This window comes from Cygnus atratus, chromosome 1 (genome assembly GCF_013377495.2).
Source record: "Cygnus atratus isolate AKBS03 ecotype Queensland, Australia chromosome 1, CAtr_DNAZoo_HiC_assembly, whole genome shotgun sequence".
Taxonomy (NCBI): Eukaryota; Metazoa; Chordata; class Aves; order Anseriformes; family Anatidae; genus Cygnus; species Cygnus atratus.
This window is the reverse complement of record NC_066362.1, coordinates 126,441,821-126,466,297: the sequence shown is the minus strand read 5'-3', so window position 1 is coordinate 126,466,297 and position 24,477 is coordinate 126,441,821. Positions and strand designations below refer to the sequence as shown.

General features: G+C 37.2%; 1 protein-coding gene across 2 annotated transcripts in view; it reads right to left on the bottom strand.

Moving 5' to 3' along the window:
• Positions 1-2,648: 2,648 nt before the first annotated feature.
• Positions 2,649-24,477, bottom strand: part of BCLAF3 (BCLAF1 and THRAP3 family member 3) — a 34,186-nt gene continuing 12,357 nt past the window's right edge. The window contains exons 5-13 of one of the 2 annotated variants that reach the window (XR_007707894.1): positions 22,995-23,173; positions 22,287-22,401; positions 22,024-22,087; positions 21,070-21,188; positions 19,134-19,248; positions 13,413-13,508; positions 9,231-9,386; positions 4,888-7,764; positions 2,686-3,775 (exon numbers count right to left, since the gene is read on the bottom strand). Coding sequence is in view for 1 of the 2 variants with exons in the window: in XM_035542035.2 (XP_035397928.1) it covers positions 7,735-7,764; positions 9,231-9,386; positions 13,413-13,508; positions 19,134-19,248; positions 21,070-21,188; positions 22,024-22,087; positions 22,287-22,401; positions 22,995-23,173 (874 nt within the window). In the remaining variant the exon portion in view is untranslated. Of the gene's footprint in view, positions 7,765-9,230; positions 9,387-13,412; positions 13,509-19,133; positions 19,249-21,069; positions 21,189-22,023; positions 22,088-22,286; positions 22,402-22,994; positions 23,174-24,477 lie in introns of both variants that reach the window. The other variant, XM_035542035.2, reaches the window with a different exon arrangement.

Genomic DNA, 24,477 nt, shown 5'->3' with positions numbered 1-24,477 from the left:
GCTGGGGAGGAAGGAAGGAAGGGAGGGAGGGAGATAAACAGATAAAGAGCGGCTGCTTCTCGGAGCCGTGCTCGCCCCGGGGCTTTGCAGGAGCCGCACGAGGCTGCGAAAGGCGCGGGGGGGAACGCACACCCTCAGCGGCGTGTGGGGGGGCGGCGGGAGGGAGCAGGTTAAAGGCTAAACTGCTGCACAGCGTAGGTAACAGCTTCCAGTATTAGTGAAAGGCTAAAGCAAAGGGAGCTGTACCAGCCTCAGGTAGGTGATTGGGGTACGGAGAGAAGAGCGTCAGGAATGCGAGCGCCTTCCCCTGCCCCACCCAAGAGGGTTCAGCTGGAGAAAAGGCTTTTGGGGCTGAGAAAGTCCCAAGGGAAAAGAAGTAAGGGACTCCTTGGGCATGGACATCCACGTTTTTTTAAACTATGATAGTGGAGAGCTGTTTGGGAGAAAAAAATAACCGAGTTTCACTGATAAGAACCTTAAATGTTTACAGATTTCTTCTTGATTGATAAATCTTATTTATTTTTTCACAGCTAGGAAAACTTCATTTTAACTTACTGTTTTACCTGCTGTAGCAAGATGGGACATCAGAACTGATTCATGTGCTCCAGCAGCTTGGCTTTAATTCTTATCCTTTACAAAAATCTAGTTATAAAGCCTCTATAGTTATAGAGATTATAAAACCTATACCATAAAACCTTTCTGAAGAATACTCAATTTAGAGAAATTTAGAATACTCACTTTAGAGAAAACTTTAAAAAAAAAAAAAAAAGCAAGTTCAGCTATGAAAAGGTATACAGTGGAATACAGGTTTGATATAGGTGTAGACAGCCTCCAGTTCGGAGTTCCGCTGAAAAGTGAGAAACAAACCAACTCAGTACCGGTTCCAGGAACACTAGGACACTGAATTGCAAGCCCCTGGCAGAGTTCAAAAACTTGCAGGGAATAGAAAAAATATTTTATCTCTATACATACACAGAGCATCTTTTAGCCAGCCACATACTGCCAGAAAGCCCACATTCTCTCCCACACACCTTAATAAAACAACGCCGGTTTCCGTTATCCACAACTCATTGCAGAAGGGCCTTTAAACTTAATTATTTGTAAGTGTTACAGCTTTAATTCTGCAAAACCAGCAACAGGAAAAGCAGCAGCTTTTACCTGGTGATTTCAGCTGGATTGTCATGTGAGGCTCAGGTCTATCAGACCCAAGTAACATGTCAAACTATGAAGAATCGATGGATCCAGCTTTGAGAGGAATTAAGACAGTTCTATTGTTAGCATGCCAATTTTATTTCCAAGGCTCCAGCTGTGTAGTTCAAGGTGGATTAAATGTTGTAACTGAGAAACTTGGTGCATCCCAGTAGCTCCATTTCTAGAACTGTTTAGGACTAGTAGTAGAAGTGATAAGGAATAACACAAAGTAGGGAGTTTTCCAACTACATGTTACAATGCATGGAAGAAAGCCAATTTTGCAATCAGACTCCCACATTCAACTCAGCTTTGAGGAAGCAACGCTAAAAAAAAAAAAAAATCAACATATGAGAAGTTGTTGGCTTTTTCACCAAGTAAATCTGTATCACAGTGAAGTCCTGTCCTGGAAACCAGAGGAAAAAAAAAAAAAACGCATAGTACCTTCAAGACAACTTCCCATTGTTCCCAAGCAGAGAATTTCTGTAGGATCTTGTGTTCCTATAAAGCCTGCACCAGTAATGGGTACCCCTCAGTTGGGACATCAAAGTAACGTTGTAGCCTATGGAGATGATTTCTGTACCTTATCTTTGTGGGAGAAGAAAGCTGAGTGAATATGCTGCAGAGATAGAGACATTTAGAAAAGGAATGGTTAAGGAGCTGCTTAGAGAAGATGGAAGTTGCAAATTTTCATCAATATCACTTTTAAAGTAACTACCTAAAACCGGCATATTTTACAGGTCACAATCAGGCACATGCGCTTTTGAAGACTAGAGTCTAATAGTTGAGAAGCATCACTGTTACATCCCCCAAGCATTATTGGAATTTTTGCTTTGCTGTTTTGTCAAGGATAGTAAGATTAGGAGTTATTAAAAAAGTGACTTACATATAGCGAAGGCTAATATTATTTGGATTATGACAAGTTTATGTTAACAACGGGGGGCAGAGGAGTTAATATTTCCTTAATAAAACCTCATTCCTGCTTCTCTTTGTTAGGGAATTCTAGCATTAAGAGATAACATGGTTATTCTTACCTAGTACCAATGATATTTATGTATTACAGGAATTCTTTAAAAATGTGCACTAGTTTATTAAATGCAAAATTTGGTGAAGTTAGCCAGGCAAGTGTGTGCTTTCACCCATACTGCCCCTTTACTGGACAGGAATCAAACTTTGACAGAGATGCTAAGGGTTTTGAATGCCATTGAGAAAGAGAGGGACATAACTGCTTTCAGAGCTTTTTTTCCCCCTCCTTCCTTAAATAATATTTTTTGTGGTAGTCCCAAAGGGAGACTCATGTTTTATATCTGCAAATAGGGAGCTTCTTTTAGCCAAGAAGGTGTACAAAGGAAGTGGATCAAAGCTTCAACCTTAAGCAGCAAGTTATATAAATAACCTTCCAACAGCTACACACATCAAGTAAAACACTGAAAATGATGCCAAATACTAAACTACTGAATCAAATCATTGAATGTATTTATAAGTAAAAATCTTGTTACAACATTTATTGTCTGTAGAAACAAAATTTACATTGATTTTATAGAAACTATGTTAAACATACATATAAACATACCTACATCTTAATATATACTTATTAACGTGAGACTTTCAGGTATGGGATAACATTGTCAAAAGCACCATTGTGGACTCCAAAGACTACAGACTTACGCTTTTGCATTTAACTCCATCTTCAGTAGTTTTAAAATGTTACTTTTCATCCACATTTAGAAATAATTACATGAAAGGTTTCTAATCATGTTGTGTATGCGTATGTACATACATGTGCACATACACTCAGAGGATCCTTGTGGAAGGGGAAACTACAGAATAAATAAGGTGAATATTAATATATTTCTTAGAAATGGACATTAGCCCACATCCTCATTCAATTGTTAAAAAAAACAGTCCTGCTATTCTTAAAACAAAACAATGAGACTTTTTTTTTATTCCATGAAGAGTGTACTAAAAACAACTGTTTCCACCCTGTCTCTTCCTTCAACAATAAAAACATAAGAGGAGCCAGTCACAAAATAAAAGCCACCTACTGCATTATTTACAGAAAATGAAATATTAAAAAGACAACATGAGATTTAGACAAAATTCAGAGCAGTGAACAGAAGAAAACCACGTTAAAGTGGTAGGCAGCATAAAACTATTAAACCACATCTAAATGCCTACTCAAAAAACCCTCCACCAACAAAAACTACTGGGGCAAGGAAGGGGAAAAAGAAGGGGCAGATGTCATGACAATGGTTTTCTCAAACCTTAACACTGAAAATGTATGGTCACCAAGCACGAAACATCTCATCTCAATGAACTCATCTAAGTGTTCATTGCTGTCCTTGATGTCAAGGGAGCCAAGTGTTACAAGTAGGCTTTCAAAGATCTCGAAATGGCTTTTTATTGTATCTCCCCCTTTGTAAAGGGGGCCTTCGATCTTCAAATCCTGCAGCAGGGGAACGAAGTCTGTCAAGGGCCAGATATGTGCAGAAACATCCAATTCTGGCAGATTCATTAGGATGCAAGCCTGAAGTCCTTCTTTCAGAGAGCTCTCCTGTAGTGAACTTTGCAGATGGCTGTTCAGATGCTTAAAGAAAGGCAACAGGCATGTTTCTACAGTGTACGGGAAGAGATTTCTTCAGAGAGCAAGGAAGTTGAAAATCTCCCTCTGTTTACAGTCTTCTGAAGTGACTACTGAGAAATCAAGTCTCCATAGCTTAATCTTTGCTATAATCTTTAATCACCTTCTCCAAGCAACTCTATCAATTTCTAAGACATGACAGAAAAATGACTTTCTAAAGCACAAAAAGCACTTTTGAAAACCCTGCCTTTCGTAATGCCCAGAAGTGTAATCTTGTTTTGTTTTTTTGAAGCAAGTTCATATAAAGAAAATTCAGCATTTCATACCGAGGCCGTGGGACAGAAGGCAGCAGGTTCAGATAGCCAGACAACTGGCTATCAGCTGGATTTACTCCCACCCCCTGCTATTAGTTACCTGAGTGGAGATAGTCATGCTGAGGTCTCAAGACCATCTAAATTCATCAGGTAAGGTGACTTGAAACATTTAAGTCACTATTAGAGTTAAGGCAGACTTGTATATACCTTGCAAATGTGTTGCTTCTTACTAGCCCCAGAATTCTGTTAACCCTGTGAACTTGATCATTACATTAAAAAAGCTTAGAATCATAAGATGAGGATTCTAACCCAATCAATTAATCAATGTAGAGAATAAACTGATCAGCAATGTCAGTGCTAACATCACTACTTATTACTTCAGACACTTAAGGAAGACTCTATTAAACGACTGCATTTTGGATAGCATGAACAACTGCATTGTTCACATATGAACAACAAGCATTTAGCAGTCATTTCAAGTTGATTAACAGAAAGGCAATTCACATTTACAGAAGTATAAAACAGAAAAGCTAACTAGCTCTTAGACAATCACATTCTTAACTTGCCCTTTCAATGCAAATGCAGTGACAGGCTTTACTAATACAAGGAACACTGTTTTCCTTTGGAGCTGAGGATTACCCACATACTTAAAGTAAGCAGTTATATTAAACAACTGTACTCAAGTCCATGCTCCTGTTAGAAACAATGCAACAATTAGAATCTTACTTAAGTCTTTGTACAGAGGGCATTTTATACAATGCAGTCACAATATAGAAAGGCACAAAGTTATTCAAGTAAACTGACCTTTCTTCTGCTTAACACTAGTTTTCTCATCTCGAGTCTTCATGAGCCATCAGTAACTTCAATATATTGTTCTCAATCAAACACTCTATATCCTTAAAATTTTCTTAGAACTTCCCTGGGCTGAAAAAATAAATGGGCTGATTTGTGTATGAGTATAGAGACATAAGTCTGCAATTAAAGAAGATACAAAGCAGAGTAAGTCACACACTAGACTGACTAGATAGTTCAGCTGCCTCTACCGCTTAACTCAATCACAGAATTAATTTTCTGTATGAAATTTATGTAAAATAGGAAGTTTTGTCATGACAAAATCCTGAATTAGTAAAGCAATGTTATCGGTAAAGAATGTGATTGGAGCAGATGGAATCTCCTCACAAAAAAGCTAAAGCAACTGCAATGGGGACTACATTTCATCATATGGCATTCATCTTGGAACCAGCGGTGGGCTGGGGAAGGGGAGGGGTGTCAGTAAACTTGCCCAAAATACCATGTCTGTAATACATTGCTCACATTTACAGAAATAATAATTAAGCTAAACTGTGAAGGTAATAAAACTGTAGTAAAACTAATTGTGCACAAGTAAAATAAAGCACACAATCAGGAGCCATTCACATTTTTAAAGCTGCTTTTCAATAAAAATAAAATGAAAGAGCAGCATTAATTGGCTGAAGTCCGACTACTTCAGTTACTTCCACGCAACATTAGCAACACTGGCATGTCAGAAGTTTCTTCACGTATCTTTTCTCATTTCCTCAACAGTGAGTTTTCTTCCAAGCTTTAATACGAACACTGCAGGAAGCTTACAGAAACAGTAATATCCTGTTGAGTGAGACAATCAGTAGTTTGTCCTATATCATGTATGGTTTCACCTGTGTTTTACAATGCTTTAGCACATTCAGGAGCAATATAACAGAGCCTGTGGGCTTTAGGAAGAACCTGCCCCAACCTGCAGGGGCACACGCAATGCTCCTCTGACAGCAGATCGCTTAACCATGGCTACTCCACATTCACTTTGTGTTGACTCAATCTGTTGTTTCAATTCCTTATTTCCACCTCCCAGTAAATCTACACAGAGAAATTTTGCCAGATTCATCACCAACAGCATAATTTCTTAACTGCAGAACATTAGCTGCATTTGACCAGGGAATCTCCTTCCTTTAGCTTCCCATCTTGCGTATGTATGGGAAAAAGTTACTGAAAAACTGGTTGAATCATTTAGTAATTACTTCAGTTGAAAACTTGGGTTTTAGAAACTTAAGCCATCTGGTGTTATTGTTGAATCACCATGAAAATCAATGAATCTGGCACACTTCCTGCCTACTTATTTCCTATGAAAACTAAGCAGTACACCCCATGAACTGAAGATTAAGTGACGCTATTTTAGCTGTTCTGAGCCATACTTACAGTTCCAATAGACAGTCTCTCTACTGATGGTATTTTGAAAAAAAATATGACAAAAGCATGCAAAAAAAATAATCACATCCTGACTTTCCACCAAAACCAAATTTTCTTATCTCTGCACTTACCTCTACCCACTACCAGAGTTCTGATCAGTTACCCACAACAGAGATTAGCCTGCATTCTCTATGGCTAACACTCTTAGAAATTATGAAAAAAATGTTTCTTAAAACAAATAAGAACATCATCTTTGAAAACTACTTGTTATGCATCTTTAATTTACCTGGAATAAGAAGTCTTAAATCTGTAATACAGAGACAAAACCCTACTATACACTATATATTAAGGCAAAAGCTATAAACAGGAAATAAGCACAATATTGTTTATAGTTGCTTATAAAAACATGTCAAGCTATTTGAGTTCTGCGTACAGCGTAACAATGTGTTCTTCTCTGAAGTATGGTGACCCAGAGAATTACTGGGATTTTAGACAAAGTTATAAACTATCTGCATTTAAAGCAGTTTCAATTATGAACAGCTTTGTTAGAATACATGCTTATAAAAACTTACATTTTTTGCCCTTTTTTTTTTTCCTTCTTACAACTAAACACTTCAGGCCCCAATTTCAGAATCCAGGAAACCACCAAATCATTTATGACAAAAAAAAAGATTAGAAAACATGTGGCTTGGTTAAGAATGTCACACAGAAAAATATAATGAGACAGAATAACTTTGAATACGGACCAAATAATCCTCTAACAAACCCAAGCATGCTTTCAGTGCAGTTATAAGCTACTGCTACAGTACATTACATACCTGCCTGTTCGTTCATTTTAATCAAATACTGAAAACTGTCTCAACATCCTATCAATTTACAAGTGTATATACACATCAGAAAGCCAAGAATATTACTAAATTAAAATGAAGTAATACAAAATACTGTTTTACGGAAATGACTGAACAGAGGTGTAAGATCTATTGCACAACCTAAAAGGTCATTACTTGGAAAATCCTGAGCTAATGTGCTATTACCAAACAATTCAGGCACTTTTTTTCTCCTTTTTCTTTTATTACATAAGCAATAAACTTCCAACATATAAACTTCTGGGTATAACAACTCAAGTTCCATCTGTAACATCATGCTTAGAAGAAAAGGTATTCAATAAATAAAGACTCCCTTCAATGACTTCTTTACTTGAGACTGGTATGCAAAAGGAACTAAAGGTACATATTACAATGTTTCATTCAAATACTGTAATTTAAAAGCAATTATTAAAACTGTAAAAAAAGTTCCGCAGCATTCCACTACTGAAAAATAAAGTTATTTTTAATCAAGAAAGTTACAGGGTTAGTTCCTTTATCCTATTTTAGGTCTTGACAAAGTTGCAAAAAATGAACAGGTGTTCCCTTTGCTGTGTTATGTGTTTCAACTTCAGGATCAGAGCTCAGTTCAGGTTTCTGTCCCAATATTTAAACTTCCCTACAGAGAAAAATAAAACAATCGTTACCATCAAGTAGTAACAGTGAGGAAAAAAAAGCAGGCTCCCAACCTTCCTGCAAGTACTGTATTATTGTATGCAACAAATTCTTTCAGTCATGGGTTGGAACAGTAAACCTGTAAAGACTGCAAAGGATGCATACACAATTATTTCGGAATGGTGAAGTAAACCATGAAGGTGTTCTGACCAGTTTAACAAATCTTAAGGACAAATGTAGTTATTATGCTACACAAAATAAGGGAAATGCTAGAATCTAAGGAATGGTTGCTTTTTAAAGAGTTAACCTAACCAGCAATCAGTATGTTAAGATAATGGCTGTCCCACTTATTCTTCAAGATTTTACCTCAACTCAACTATACTCAATTTCTTCGTTGGTCAAAAATCAATATTCAGATCTTATTATGCTTCTCTAATTCAAATCATAATCTCCAGGAGCCAGATTTTGTTAAGATTGTTTTAATAAGTTCCAGACAAGAACCTTAATATCCAATTAAGGAACAGCATTGGAAATTAATGGGGGAAAAGCTCACTGCAACAGAATTAAATTATGGCACTTGATGCCCATTTTACTGGTTTGTTATTTTTAGAAAAAACCTTTTCCATCTATTTTCCACTAATTCCAATTCTGTTCACCCTTCAGAGATCAAGCTTCTTGGAGTCCATGCATATTTAAAAGCAATTCACCTGTATACTTTAGCAAGAAGCAACCTGTTTAACAGGTAGTGGGGTGCGTAGGTCATCTAATCCAATTCTGATGTCTGAGAAACCCCATAAAACTTTGATCATTCTTAAAACAAATCCTTTATTAGAACTGATCAACTGCTTGTCCTCCCACAAGCTGTAACATTTCATACTGTTCAAAAGTTCTTCTGCACTTCAACGCTATCACCGTCCCATACACACCACAAACCAGGAGGTGTAGGACAGATGTGCCTAATTGCTTCAGCTTGAGCTTAAGCTGTTTTACAGACACCATGTACTGCAGGATGCTTTATTCAGAACAGTACTCCAAGTGTGTAATTCAAAGCACATGATGAACTCTTAAGGCAACATAACAAGAGATGAAATACAGACTTAATCAAAAAGTGTCTTAATATCGTTCAAGTTAATTTAAAACTGTAGCCTGAGAGGATGTAACATTTTTACAGAGGGCCACTTTCTCTTATCAATAACTGATCAAGGAGAAAATACTAGAACAGAAGTAACTACAGAACCTCAGAGCCTGCCTCTGGTTTGCAACTATCCAAAACAAGTTTCAGCAAGTTCCTATGGCATAATCATGAAGAAAATAAGTGCAGAATCAAGTTTGCCTGTGAAAGTGCAAAGAGCCAACACTCCAAGAAATCCCCTCCAAGCTATTCCATGGGGATTTAAAAACTGGAGCAGATCATTTGAATATTCACATTTTATAAAAGGACTTAGTGAAAAATAAATTAAGCCAACTCACCTTTTCTTTCCTCAAAAATCCATCTCTGAATTTATTAGTGGTAAATCCCCTTACACCAACAGAACGTAACCGCTGGTACTTAGCTTGAATATATAAACCCTTCTGTACTAAGCCTGATTTATAATGGGATTGCAAACGACCATCTGCAAAGTTGCTCTGTAAGGGTAGGGAGAAAAAAATGCACAAAATGAGGGCACCAAAACTCAATAGTTTATATTTACAGTTATATACACATGTAAAACCTAAAGTTCTGAGCAAGAATCCGCATTTGCAAGTGCTGAGCCTCTATTTTCAATTTGCTGTTCTTCAGATTACTAGCTACTATGTGGATCACAGAACTGCCACATTGTATTTACTGTTTAAAACATCTGAAACTATCTTCCTCATCGCAAAATGAAAAGTGTTAAAACATTGTACAATACATTTACTAACATCACTTGCCACTAAATTCACTGATGTTAGACTGCAGCAGGCAAACGTGTTGAGCCAAAAACAGTTATGCTAAACAGAAGTCAGTGTGACTTTTTCATACAGTTCTACGCTATCTTATGGTCTGAACATAAATTACTCTATGCTTTTATCACTTCCAGACTGAAATACTGTACATCAACCTAGCATGGGAACAGGAATGAAGACCAGAAGTAACAAAAAGCTTACAGGTGAGTGGCATTACACATACACAGAAAGAGCAATACAGCAAGACCAACACTGATAGGAAAAGTTATAAAAATGTTTCTATTATCCTAAGCACTCAGACCTCCAACAAAACACGCTGTAAAAAACTTTAGCACAAGAAACCCCCATTAATCATAATTTCACTTAGTTTTCCAGTAACACAGTTAAGTTTTCAAATGTAGTAGTGACAGAAAACTTCCCCATATACACTCATCCTTGAAATTAAAAAAAATAGACAACCAAACAATGGTCTTTTAGATACAGAAAATAAGAAACATTCTGGCAATAAAATATTTGTCACGTTTTACAAACAACTTTGACGTATAGAAGAGGAAAAAAAAAGAGTCCTTTCTGAGCAGGATGTAATTATTCTGGTGAAATCCGTGTCTTTTTGACAGAGTAAGGATCACTTCAACAAAAAATTTATATGCTCTGAGGTTGTGATAAGTTTAGTACCAGTTTTTCCACCGTTTTCCACTGTGTGGAAGATGAACAGCTAAGAAGGGACTGTACAGAACAGAGGTTCCTTTATGCACAGTTCCTGTTATTTCAAAAATCATTTCACCCACCTACTACGTAGGAGCTAACTGAGAAGCTGTCCCCATCAGTTCCCCAGGGTTACTCTTAGAGTGCTTGTGGGCAGAGGACATACTTGCAAAAGGCCACTAAATGCTAACTCACTCCTCTACTGAAAAGAGCATCTGAGTCTCAGCACAACACAATTAGGTGCAAGTAAATTCCTTAAGTAGATATAAGCCTACCATAGGGAGAGCTGAAGGGCATTTTCAATGCTAAATTAAGCCACTGAACACAGTTAACGTTACGTTTCTCCCACAACTGCTGTGGTTCTCTGCTCTGACGTAGGTGGCTAGAAAGGAGGCCTTAGTGGTCTGTCACTGCATTTGTACAGCAACAAGCGAAGGAGCAGACTGAATAGGAAAGGGAGAAAATGTACAAGATATTGAAAGTGAGATTATACACACACTTAAGTTTCAACTCAAGTATCTACATAAGCAGGGAGGAAGAGAAATAGAGGTATTATTAACGCAGCAGAATCAGCTGTAGAGGAAGTTAACAGATCATACATTCGGTATGTAGGTACTGAACTCAATACACAGGTCAGAGGAATGAGGTAGTCTAAGGTACAGGAGAAAACAGTTCACTTGCAGTCTAAAAATATGCCAGAGTGACATCTACTTTTACATTAAGACTATTTTACAAATAACACTAATCACAGTGCCTAAGGACCGATGGCTTTAAGCTCTGTAAGAGCAAACATATACCAATGTGCCGCTGGGATGGAGTCAGTTTTCTTCATAGCAGTTCACATGGTGCTGTATTTTGGATTTGTGACTACAACAGCACTGACACCACACCAGTGTTTTGGCTAAAAACTAAGAGAAGGGAGCTCTTGCTTGGGCACTGGCTGGGCAGTCAGTTTGTGGGAGGTGGTGAGCAACTGTCTGCATCATTTCTTTATTCATCCTCTTTCCTTTCCTTAACTCTCCTCATCTCATCCCATGAGTTTCTTGCTTTTGCCCTCCCTATTCTTTTCCCTGTCCTTTTGGAGGTGGGAGCAAGAGGAGAGTGAGCAAGCAGCTACATGGTACCACGTGCTCACTCTCTCCACAGCCGTTAATACACTGAACTGTGTAAAACAGAACGGAGTTTAGTTCAAAAAGATAACCACGCACATACCACTTAAACGTGGCTTAGTGATTCATTTCCAAGTGTTACTACAAAAAAGACCTTTTAATTTTTATACGATTTCTCCAGATCTTGTATGAAACTGCTGCTCTAGAAATATTTTTGGTACTAGGTTAAACTTTTGAAAAACATATGGTCTTGCAAAAATAATCTAAATAAAACCCTGGTTTTGCTTATTCAGCTAGAACTCCTCCGTTTTATGTATCCAGAAGAAGCATATTTATTTGTTTTTAATAATCAGCGGAAGGCTCTTGAGTACAGAGGAATCAAATCGCCTTCCTTAGGCAGGTTTTAGCAACAGCATGAGAGGGAAAAACCCTTTATGTTATGAGGGAGGAAACTCAATGTGAGAACTTGATGAAACTAATGTCAAATCAGCAATGCTGTTTCCATGGCAGTGACAAAAGGTAATGTACATATATGGAAACTGCAATACCAGTGAAAATGCTGTTTTCCCTACAAGTTTAAAACACCGTGGGACAGATCACTGGATACAGCAATGTTCAGGTTTCATATACACAGGCAATGACAGTTTAAGCAAGCACTTTCCTGTCTGCATGATCTCCAGCAGAATTCTTGGCTGAAGTAAATTAAGGCAGCCTTTTGTTTTCTTTACATTATGAGGCAATGTAGGTAGTTGATATGATGATACAGCAGCCAGTGCTAATGATCCATCTGTCCCCTACCAACTGACAATACAGAGGGGATACCAATTAAGAGACTGTGATGTCCTTACATGTTAAAATAGAGATGTCAGGCTGACATTTTAAACTTACTAGCTTCAGATTGGAAAAGTTCCACCCCACCACCACCACTACCAGAATAGAGTTAGCCCTTTTTGATACTGTTAGCTTAGCTATCTGGCAGATTGACTGGCAAAGCATACCTAAACAGGAGAGCCCCAAAAACTTTCATAACAGTTTGCTTATGTTTAGTTTCAGGGAGGGGAGAGGGAGGAACCTCCTCACCCTTCAAAGTTTCATCCAAAACACCAGCTACTCAACTTACCCAAAGCCTTATTTCAATTCCCCTATCTACAAAATAAGATCACTACCTAGTCTGTGTGTTATTTTACTCCTGTTAAATAATTAGTAGGGGTACTTGTAAAGTAGAAAGTGAGTATAAGTTGTGTTTTTCTGATATAAATACATCTAATTCAATCCATGCATAGCATGCCACTATCAGCAGAAGGAAGTGTTTGTTTTCTGATCCCATGATACATTTTACAATTAAAAGGTTTTAGAAAGAAACTGCATTATCACAGGAAGTAATACACCTGCTCACCCCTTTATCATCTTGAGACCCTGAAAATAAAGTTTTACTTTCTTTTTCCAAAATGAATAGATAGCAATGTGCAGGGTTCACACAAAACATTAGTTCCCCAGAAATCCCTATACGAAAAAGCCATCAAAATAATAGTATTAATACATGAATTGTACTGCCTTCGGAATATCCTTATTTCAGGAAGTGGTTCAGGCTCCCATACATATTCGGAGAAGGAAAGAAAGCTGCTCAGCTTGGTTTTGAACAGATTATCTTTCTAGTCATTGTTCACTTCCTGCACTTTCCATTCTCAACTTTGGAGTTAACTTATTTCTTTCAACTGTATGGATACAATCCTGGACAACTCAGCTCTGCTGACCTTCTTACCTCCAAAATTAGTTCAATAGAAACAATTAGGCAATGATGCCACTATTTCTATGTCATTTAATACTTTCAAATCTGTCTCTTTACTGAACTCAACAGGATCAAAACCTCAATTTTATTTAACAAATGCATCTGATAAAAGCTGATCTGTACCTTAAAGTGTCTTCTGATGGGTCCTGTATTTTCAAGGTGTCCTCTAATGCGTCTATGAGGGAAAGTATCACTTGTTTTTGAAGAATAGTAAGAATTCTAGGAGGAAAAGAGACAAAGTTATTAGCTTAATGTTAAGTTATGAAAGAAAACAGTCAAAAGCAAAAGTTTCCATGGTTACACTAACATATTGCAGTCCTTTCAATCTTACAGTGTTTGACACAAAGACACTGTTAGAAGGCACCAGAATATGAGAAAATGGCCTGGAGTCCAGGTTGGCTGAAGCAATGGCAGAGCCCACGGAAACCAGAGATGATACAAACCACCATGTTGGAATATCATCCTCTTGGGTCGTTACCTGCTCAGATCTCTTCCATTAAGGCTCTGCACCCCTGTCCCCTTAGAACAGATGCCTCAATTTGCATGCAGGAAGTGTAGTAGAATAGCACTCATTGCTTGAGTCAGGAATAAGAACAAGATTAGTACTCTGGACATCCTTGGGTAGCATATGGTCATTGTTGGTTAGTGTGTTGTACAGCAGACACATGCAACGCTACTACACACACCACCAGAGCAACCAGAAAACAGATGTGTACCACATTGTATCGGTCCATAGAAGATCCTACTTTTAACTTTGCATTATAGAATAGCATTTTGGAAAACACTTGCCTGCCACAGAAACATACCTGTTTTCAAAAATAAGTGGAGCAGACAAGGGGTACTGAAATTGTGTCAACACGCTGAACAGCTGCAGTCAAACAGCCACAGTTGCATAAAACAGAGTGCTCCACCCAGCCACTGTTCTCTACCTGTGTATTTTGGCCGTTTTCCAACTTTTCCCACAACAGCTACCTTGAGAAGATCCATACAGCTAAGATATGACTCTCTCCAACCATGGTATACAATTGTAATTGTTTACATTTACATACCAACAGGTACTAATGTCCTCTAATGCATACAGAACTGAATTGTTAATGAACTCTTGGCCAAATTCATTTTTTTGTTCCATTTAAAAGTCCTCTTGAAGAATCACAAAAGTGTTCCAGTGCTGTTTTTTTTTTTTTTCCAAATAAACTAACATTTTATTTTTCCAAGTAAACTAACATTTTATAATAAAATGCTAATGCAGGCTTTGCTGTTTATAGAATTTCTGTACTCTAACAAAATATCAAACCTTTCCAGTGGCAGAAGCTTTCTGGATGTTTTCTAGCACTTCGTAATTTGGGGTGGCTAATAAATGCAACAGAGCAGTATTGCAATGCAATTCAACTCTTAACAGGAATTTAAACTAGCTTTTTTTTTTTTTTTTAGAAGAACATTATTGCCTACAACTCAACTATTTAGCTTTTGAAAAGTACTTCGAAGAGAAGCAACTCAGCAGGAAACAAAAAAAGAGGAAGAAAGGTTATGAAGTGAAATCAAGATAGTCAAAATGGCTTTTCAAAAAAAATTAAATACCCAGAGGAAAAAGCATGTCAGAAACTTCCCAGCTCTCTTATCAGCATATGAAAATACTCCATGAAATCAAGTTATTTCTCCATACACTACATAATTAAATAAGGAAGCTCCCCACTGAAGTTCACTCTTCTTTAAAGCTGAGAACTCAGCAAAACTAGAAGAGAAACCATTCAAGAACATTTCTTGTTATAGTTAAATATAGAACTTTGGGAATTAAAGAAAGCCTGTCTTCGCTAAATATGGACATCCTCACTCTACACTTCCCTCCACCCCAAGATTCAAGCACATTCATAAAAAAATCCATTAGAACTACTTGATCTACAGATCTCCAGCAATCTACTGCTCAGAAGTTTCCTAAAACGGACTTTAAAATTAAGAAAAAAATTGAGAAATACAAGTAGGTGCTTGTTCTGATCTCATATTCTTTAGCCTTTTGGTCAATAACATGCAAGGCTAGACAGATATCTACATCTTCGAGGCAAAAGTTATTCTCAAGATTAAGCTTATCTCCCACTTATTAAATACTAACATGAGAAGCATATTGCCTTCACTGGCCCGCTGTTAAAGGTTCTCATACCTTGTCCTGAAAAGATAATACTGGTAACCAATGGAAACTGGACACCAGAAGTAGGCAACAGGAGATTTACCTGTTCAATTTTGATGCAAACGACTAATATTGCCCATTTAACAAAAAACCAACGGAACCAAAATGATGTTAATATCACATTTTGATAATTTACTCTATTTTAACAGGACTGACACGGTATCTGTCTTTACATGAGGCAACATCCTAACATCATCTGATGTTATCTGTTTATCAGGCTTTGAATTTAAGCAACCATCTTTTATCAGTACTGATGCACATGCCTTCTTACACAACATAGTGAAATTTCATTGCGGTTTTTCAAACAAAACCGGAAAGTCTTTATTAGTAAATTCAGACAACAAAATTAAATCCTGTATTACAACTTAAGATGAAGTATTTTATCCTGTCAAATACTATTTTTAAATATTTTTTTAGTCTTGGCACTGTTATGCTTGTCATTTGAAGCCTAGCTCTTTGATGTACCCTCTCTCTATATATACATATATTTACCTGTAAACAAGAGCAACCAAGCCTGGGAGGAGTGCTGAAGGTTAGACTTCTTGTTGTGCATTTCCGGTGGTCTGGGTTTTTAAAAGTACACGTACAACACTTCTAAACAGAAGTGATAAGAGATGTCTACTGCATACTTTTGCATGTGTTTTCCACACCTTTACAATTTTGCTGATACAATATGCTATCGCTACATCTCTTCTGCAGCATAAGACACCTGCCCACAAAAACTGGAGAGCTCTGCTTATATTGTGGAGCTCACTAAAACGATTTCTACCCACATATCTAAGAGTAAGCAAAACCACAGTTACTTTCTTATCCAGCAGCTATTATCTTAGCTCTTGCTCACATTTCAATCCCTTCCTCAGTATTTCCACACATTTTTGTTTCCCATAGTTTATGCTTCATTTTAGGATGTTTCCTATTTCATAAATATGGTTGGCCCAACATCAATATTCTGATGTTGCATCAAACCATTTCTTAAATCCAATACACTCTTCCCTGAAGATCACTTTTTAGTTACGGTCCTGACACTTTCCAACACATATGGCAGCATTCACATCTGAGCAGTTCTATTCTAGTAGAAGACTGAATCTCAAATTCCAGACCTCTGTCCTCTTGTAAGGAACAGGCGTGAGTGGTCTTTACCTTCATTTGTTGCTTTACGGATGCTTTCGACTGCATTAATATTGCATTTCTGAATAAAGCAGTAGTGGATACAGTCATGCAGCCCTGAATTTACTACAGAAAACCTGCTCAGTTCACAAGTTACACGTGGCTGAAATTATAACTGACCACTTAGAAACTACTCCAGTTCTCAACTCACACAGTAAACAGTGGAGCAGTGCTAGCACCTTACATATATGAAGGTCAAGTTTGAGGAGGTGCCCACCAGGATAAGCTCTGCTCCCATAGCACCCAGTCCTGAAGAACTCCTCCTTTGAGAAAGGACCCTACATTCTCATATAGCATGTCCACACACCACAGGAAATGCCACACTACTGAAGCTAGCCTGTTCAGCTGAACTGTTTATATTGTCTTAGATATGAGAGTTAGTGTATTAGTGATCTGCTCTGCCTGGGAAAAGACTACTTTCATTCTGCATTACTTCACATATTGAGCATTAGATGTAGCAGAAAAACAAGAAAAACAACAGGAGCAGAATAAGATTTAAAAACAAGAACAATGAACAAAAACAGAAGAGAAGATGCAATTAGGAAGTGCCAATTAGCATACTCCAGACACCTTTGCCAAATGCCTGTAACCCCTCTATGCCAGGTGGCGAGCACTGATTCATTTCACTTCTACTGGCACACGTGAACAGCAAACCAAAGTGTTTTAACTTCCCACTTCGTCTGCAAACTTCTGCATGCCTGACATAGTGAAGAGTCATCCCTTGCATTTTTAATACCTATGCTTTCACAGATAACACTCTTCTGAAAGATACACTGCACCGAGGAGTTATCCCATCTCCCCTAAGGAAGATAAGCTCCCTAAAAATTGCGTGTTTGCAGTTTGCTAGCAGATACCAAAATGCAGTCTTCAGAATCATCAGCAGATCTAACAAGTCAGTCTTTATTTCAAACTAACAGCTAACACCCTGTAAGTAATACAGTCACTGCAAACAAAACGAGCAATCAGTGTGTGTTTTGGGGGCTTCAATCTCAATCTTAATATCCTTTACTCTTTAACATTGTTGCATTGTGTTGTTTTGCGCTGAGAGACACTTACACTTGCCAGGCAGCTACATTTCAGTGACAATCACAACTTTGACTAAATAAAAGCTACTTTTGGTGGACTTTGAAAGTTGTATGGTCTTCTGGAACCATGCCCATAGGGTATTAACTATGATGTATAAAGAATGACAATTTCTATTAGTCTCCTTGTTTTGCGCCCACCAGAAAACAGGTTTTAGAGTAATATCATACAAAATTAATAAAGTTTTTCTAGTCTTACCAGTTACCCAAGTTAAACAAGCACAAGCACTCAGAAATAGGACTGTAGTTGTTTAGAAGGGATTTTCCAAAAGGGAGAAATATATTACTACCATACTTAATACAACTGTCTTTCCCATTTCAGTATTAAAGTACATTACAAAGAGATCCTAAGAAAGTATAAGTGCCCAAACTAGCTTCAATAAACTCAATATCAACACAGACAAGCTATGCCATTCTATAACGTTCCATCTTTAGGAATATAATTTCCGGCATTTCTAATTATTTCTGTAATACGTTCTTCATTTTTGCTTTTAGAATAAGAGCTTTCCATAACTTCTCTCTTAAGGAGAAACACTGTTTTAGTAACAATGCCGGACGCAGTCCTGGACAACCTGCTTGAGCAGGGGTTTGGACCAGATGACCTTCAGAGGTCCCTTCCAACCTCAGCCATGCTGTGACTCTGTGAATGCTACCTACACAAACCAAGGATTCAGACCTTCCCTTCCAGCTGCCGACAACTAGTTTTTCCCAAACTATTCCATGTTACCTCAGGTTATCTGCTCAGTAACAAGGCCTTCTAATTTGTGTTTAAGTATCACATTATGAAGTGGGAGAAATGCAATACACAGAAACTTATATTGTTTGTAGCTTTATAAGAGAAGCTTGTACTGTTTTGTAGTTCGATTAATCAATTTCGGTAAGACATTATAAATTCTAAGTTAGTTTGACCTGCTCCTGCTACTCAGTAAGAATTCTAGAGTTGCACACCTTATTTCCAGACTCTGAAAAAATATTTTCATTCTACTGTAGTTACACCCAACATCACCAATCTAAACTAGACTTCAGAAACAAATTTCTGACAACTTCCCTGCTAGGTTATAAAAAAACAACAGCAAAGTTGTTTTAGAATACTACAGAGGTGTTCTAAAGCAAAAGAACTAGTTTTTTGTTTGTTTTGTTTTTAAATCAGAATTTGGTCGTAAGAGTGATTTTAGCTCACTTGCATTATTCTGTGCTGCAAAAGATGTCTGTGGAAATACTGTTGCACTATAACTGAAATTATGACCGTTTTTATTGTTGAGCAAGTCTGAAGACAAAGCCTCACTGGGAACTTAAAGACAAGAGTTCACAGACTGTTAAAGTCATATCAGCCTAAACAGTGCAGCAGAAACTGAATTATGAATAAAAGATCAAAAAAAATGCAGAAGCTACTACTTCTATATTTAGGCTTACCAGGTGAGATTTCCCAATAAATTTCCTGAAAGGTGGTTTAATGAACCTCATAGGCTTTTGGAAGCCATCAAGTTGAGAGTTTTGTAATTTTGAAAGACTGCAGCTTTGCTGATTCCTGATGTGCATAAGAGAAAGAGAGAGAGACACAACAATTAAAACCCCCAAACCATAATATATCAACACCTGGTAATTTAAATGACCTTATTCTAACATCTGTACCGCTTAGAAGTTGTAAAGTGATGGTTTTCAAGCGATCTAGATCTAAGACACTTGAAAAATTACTAGGGCTTAGCATTAGTGTACAAGTTGCACAGAACTACACAGTAAGCTGTATTCTCTTAGGCAGTGATAATTAATGGAGATATTCTGCTTTCTTGAAAGCCTCACTATCAAATCAAGTTTCCCTGGCTCACCCAGCTACACCTGCACAGCTGGTTGTCACTGCCCTCTGCCGGTTGACCTGCTTTTTGCATTTCAGCAGTTTTGTACTGTACTATCTTTAAATTTGTATAAAACTCTCCATTTTGCAAAATTCCAAACCAGACAGAAGCTCTGATAAATTTCTAGATGTGAGCTGATGCTCATTTCATCATCAACAAGCAGGTGGTTTTTTTTTTTGAGGGGGGGTGGATGTTGATTTTTTTACTAGACACTTTGTTAATACAGACATGCATAAAACCTCTAAATAAAACACACATGAAAAGTAATCACCAGAAATCCAAACGTATAGTTCCCAAAACATACAGAAACGGTTTTCATGGATGTAAAATAAATTAATAGCTGATTAAGTATTGCCAAGATCTCACATGTGGACTATGAAAAAACCCCAATCTCAGGAAAATCTTCCTCCTCATCCAATTATTGCCCTCAGCTCACAATACACTATCCACTAGAGCTGACAGCATAAGTTTCACACTCCCCCACCCCAGGACAGCCACACTTCTTAGAGAAGCGTGAGCTTCCTTCTTTAAGTGGTGTATATGAAAGGTAGGGAAGACAGCAACTGTGGAAATAGCAGAAAAAGCCTTCCCAGACAACTGGGCCAAACGTATACTAAAGATACAACCCCAGGCTGATAAAAGGCTATCAGCAACTGTCCAATAATTTGGTTTTATTTTCCTTTTTTTGTTTTGTTTAAAAAAGCCTAATATACTAGTGTTTCCTCTGCAGCTTTACAGGTCAGTTTTCCTAAGTACGCATGTATTGCTGCTATTTGCCATTTACAGACCGTATTTAAAATGAACAAACAGCAATATATTAAGAGGTATCTGCAAGTCATGACTACAACATACATGCATTTCATTACACTCTGGCAAATCTTCAGTCAACATTACTAACACTAATAAGTCAAGTCAGCCAACCTCACAACATCAAAGCAAAAAAGGATGACTGAGGTTAGCAAACACCTTTGGGCCACACATCTTTAATAAACCTGCTGCAGGAATTCAGAGCAGTAACAAGCAATTCCAAAAATCTAATTTTAGTTCATACAATTCTCCAATAATCAGAATTTCTGACATTCCACAACATTACAAACAACTAGAGCAGCAAAACAACGCAGTCATTCTAGAATGACTTTATGAAAAAAACCAAAAATATCAAGAGAATGCTGTTATATACCACAAAAAGTAGTAGAAAACTAGTTAAGTGTTTTCAGATTTGTTTTTTCTACTCAGGTCTGCAACTTGAGCTTGCTTTTTTTTTTCCCTCCCTACTGCAACTTAACCTCTTTCAAGGCAATACCCCATTACATACTACATTTGCAGTGCACATCGGTGGAATTTTGTACATCGGTGGAATTTCAATACAAATCAAATTCACAAACTCAGGGGGAAGGAATCACAACAAATTTGAATGCAACTGTGGAAGCGTCAATAAAATTAATGCAGAAGAGAGCCATGGGCTTATGCAAATAGGATTGCTATTAGCTAATTACCTTGGAGCCGCACCATCTACATGAAACATTCTCTCATCTTCATTCTTCAATCTCTCTTTTCTTCTCCTTTCTATATCATGCCGTAGATCATTTGGATCTTCTAAAACTCTCATAATGTTCTAGTTAAAAGCAAGGGTTGAAGCCAAGTTAGCTCATAATAGCTAAACACTGACTCGATTCTGTTCTTCAGGGGTTGCATCCCATATATAATCTTGTTAATGCAGTACAACCATCTGGACATAGGACAGATGCACATCAACCCAAAGATCCCAAAACCAAAACAGTAACAATAATTTGTCCCAAACTACCCTCTCTTGCACCATCTGCCTTGATACAAGTTTCCAAAGAACATTAAACAGAACACTAGAATTTCAGCAAAAGAAGTTCCTACTGAGTTACCACAACAAAAAAATATGCACAAATTCCAGTAAACGTTAAGAATAGTAGATCTTAAATTGTCTTTCCACATACTTGCACTATAGAAAAAATGGGTAACTAAATCACAGAAAATATAGCTTAAAAGGGGAACATAAAATCCCACATCCCTTAATAAACACATCGGATAAAACAGCATTCAGAGGACTAATCTGTATGTTGGGCAAATCTAACATCTGGATAGAAGAAGTGTCAACGGTTTTTTCCGTTTTTCCAATCTCAGATGGAAATTAGGATCTATATGTCAGTCACTTATTTTGTATTTACACTATTTAAAATCAGAGAGGGGTTTGAGGAGCAGGAATAACCTCCCTCCAGCTACTCTAGAAAAATATCTACATTTTACTCAGTGAACACATACTTGCACCTTTGTGGTATGTGTAAATATGCTTGTGTGCATTTCTTTAAAAATAGTCAATTTCTAATAGTCTTCAAAGAACATAGAAGTGGCTTAAGGGGAAAAGTGTTACTTACATTTGAGTGAAAATGACATAACTGTCAAAAAAAATTAAATAATACCTGAGGAGATTCCGATGGTACAGTTCGCTTGTTCTGAAGTTCTGCTAGAGACATGTCAATCCTCCTGAAACAGGAAAGTTACATAAGAACAAGCACCATCAGGATAAATAGCAAGATCATTGTTAGCCAACTACAGAATTCTTTTCAGACTACGTATGGAAAATTTAAAGTCAGTTAAAAAACACTTGGGCTATATTGTGCAATGCCTCCTGAAGATTAACCACCTTAATGCAAATAAATTAAGGCAGAAGCACACCAATTACCTGTGAATTTCTGGATCCAAACTTATTTTAGCTTCATTCGTATTTGGAATTGGTTTATCCTGAATTTTTGAGAACCGTTCATGCAGAGTTATGTCAGAAGATGTGAAATAATTTGCTGTGAAAAGATTAAATACAACAATGTTTGTTTGTACTATTTGAAGTGTTTAGCAGAAAACTCTATATTTTAAAAACATTAACTGTTAAAGATACAAACAACTTCCAAGATTAAATTTCAAACCATTTCCACTTGCAGTTTAAGACTCTCAAGCAGGAGATTAGGTCAGCCCAACTTAGACAACCTCCTTAATTTAGTAAGATTAAACTGAAGAAAGTTGGCTATTTATCACCTCTCTCATGGCAACTACTAGAATCCTTCAATAACAGAGTTCCACACTAAACATGATGCAACTGTCTAAAAGCTAATCTGAAAAATTAAAGGAACTATACGTAACTAGTAAGCTGTGATTACAATAAGCTTCCCCCCCCCCCCCCCCCCCCCATCATTCCTAAACAAGGAGTTTAATCTTAAGCACTTGCAAGAAATCCTTTCTACCTTAACACTCCACAATAAGGCCTCCGTTAAGGACTGATACCTTCTTACCACCATGCTCCACCCACCTACTTTATATCCTCAGCCTACGTTTGTAGGTTATACGGTAGTTATAAATACATAAATGCATACATATAAACCCCCAACATTACAGCCACCTTTAATTTGATGGATAATTGTGATTATTTCCTGAGTAAATTCTCTTGATGGGTCGTTTTCAACATTGCGTGTTACAGATTCCATGTGCTCAAACACCGGGTGAAAGTTCTCATTTTTCCTGCCAATAGCAACCAGATCGTGTGACATCTGTCTCTCTGTAGTATGACTAGAAGCAGCCCTAAAATAAAAAATTGCAGATATTCACTTGAAGAGAATTCAATATTTGAAAACTTCAAACAAAAAAGTAGAACAAAATAAATTAAGAAGTTTGCTTTAGGAATAAGTGTCATGAAACAGAAATCTCATTTTGTTGCTTTTAATTTAAAAACAACCCCAAAATCGCAACTCTAAGGGCCATAAGGAAAGCTATAAAAATAAAAAAACAGCTACGACTACGGTCTTGGGAATCCTTGTTTCAGTGAAGTATGCAATACAAAACTGGTAAACTTTAAATTTTATCTAATTACTAAATAAAATAGATAAATGAAGATTGTTAGCTTTTTTAGTGTAATTCTGGGAGGCAAACTATGTCTTTGTTTACAAAGAGCTACCAGACTATTTTCAAGAACAGCTCACAGATGTCAAAACCGCAGCATCTTTGATAACTGCATCACTTGAGCCTAGTCAAACGTTTCCAGTGGCAGTGTGTAAACTTAAGAATGTGTCTAGCATTTTTTCTTTTTGGTCAGGTTTTATGCCTGAAATAGTTGCATTGCTTCGTAAGAGCTATTTTGACAAGGAAGCAAACACTAAAATTTCTACTGCTTTATTCGCAACGAAAATGCTTGTCAGTTGTAAAGAAGTTGAGGACTCAAACACTGCAGAATGGACAGCGAAGTCTTTGTCTTGAAAGTTTTACGTGCAAAGTGATTATGCACCTGTCCATGCTCTATTTGAGAAGTAGGAGAGTAGAATTTCATGCAAAAATTGCATCAGAAACAGCCTCTAGCAGGTCCCAGAAGTCATCTATTTACCCCCAGTAAATGCATGTGAGAGTGAATCCAAACAATCTCATTTTAGGCATTTGTCACAGATGATTTGAATGATCTGCCTTCTTGTGAGGTTTATAAAGAATCAGCTCAGTCATTTGCAGTCACGTGTTTAAGTGCCTAAGGTACGCAGCATGGATACTCCCAGTTATCAGCTTCTGCAGAATTAGTGTTTTAGCTTGCTATAATTTTTTTTAATTTTAGTTGCAAAACCAAATCTTCTACACATAAAATAAGCTGTAATCAATACTGTACTTTCTTCAGTCTGCAAAAAATAACCATGCACATTGAATTACCATGTCCATTGTGCATGACTTTCAAGACCAGCAGCAAGAGAGTACTACATACAGGAATCATCCTGTGGGCTTGCAACAAAAGTCAGCAAGAATTAAGTTGTTTTCCTTACATTATCGTTTAGGAAGGTAAATGCATGTCTCAACAAAAATCACTTTCCTTCCCTCAGTCTTTCATATTAGCCCCTTACATGCAGACA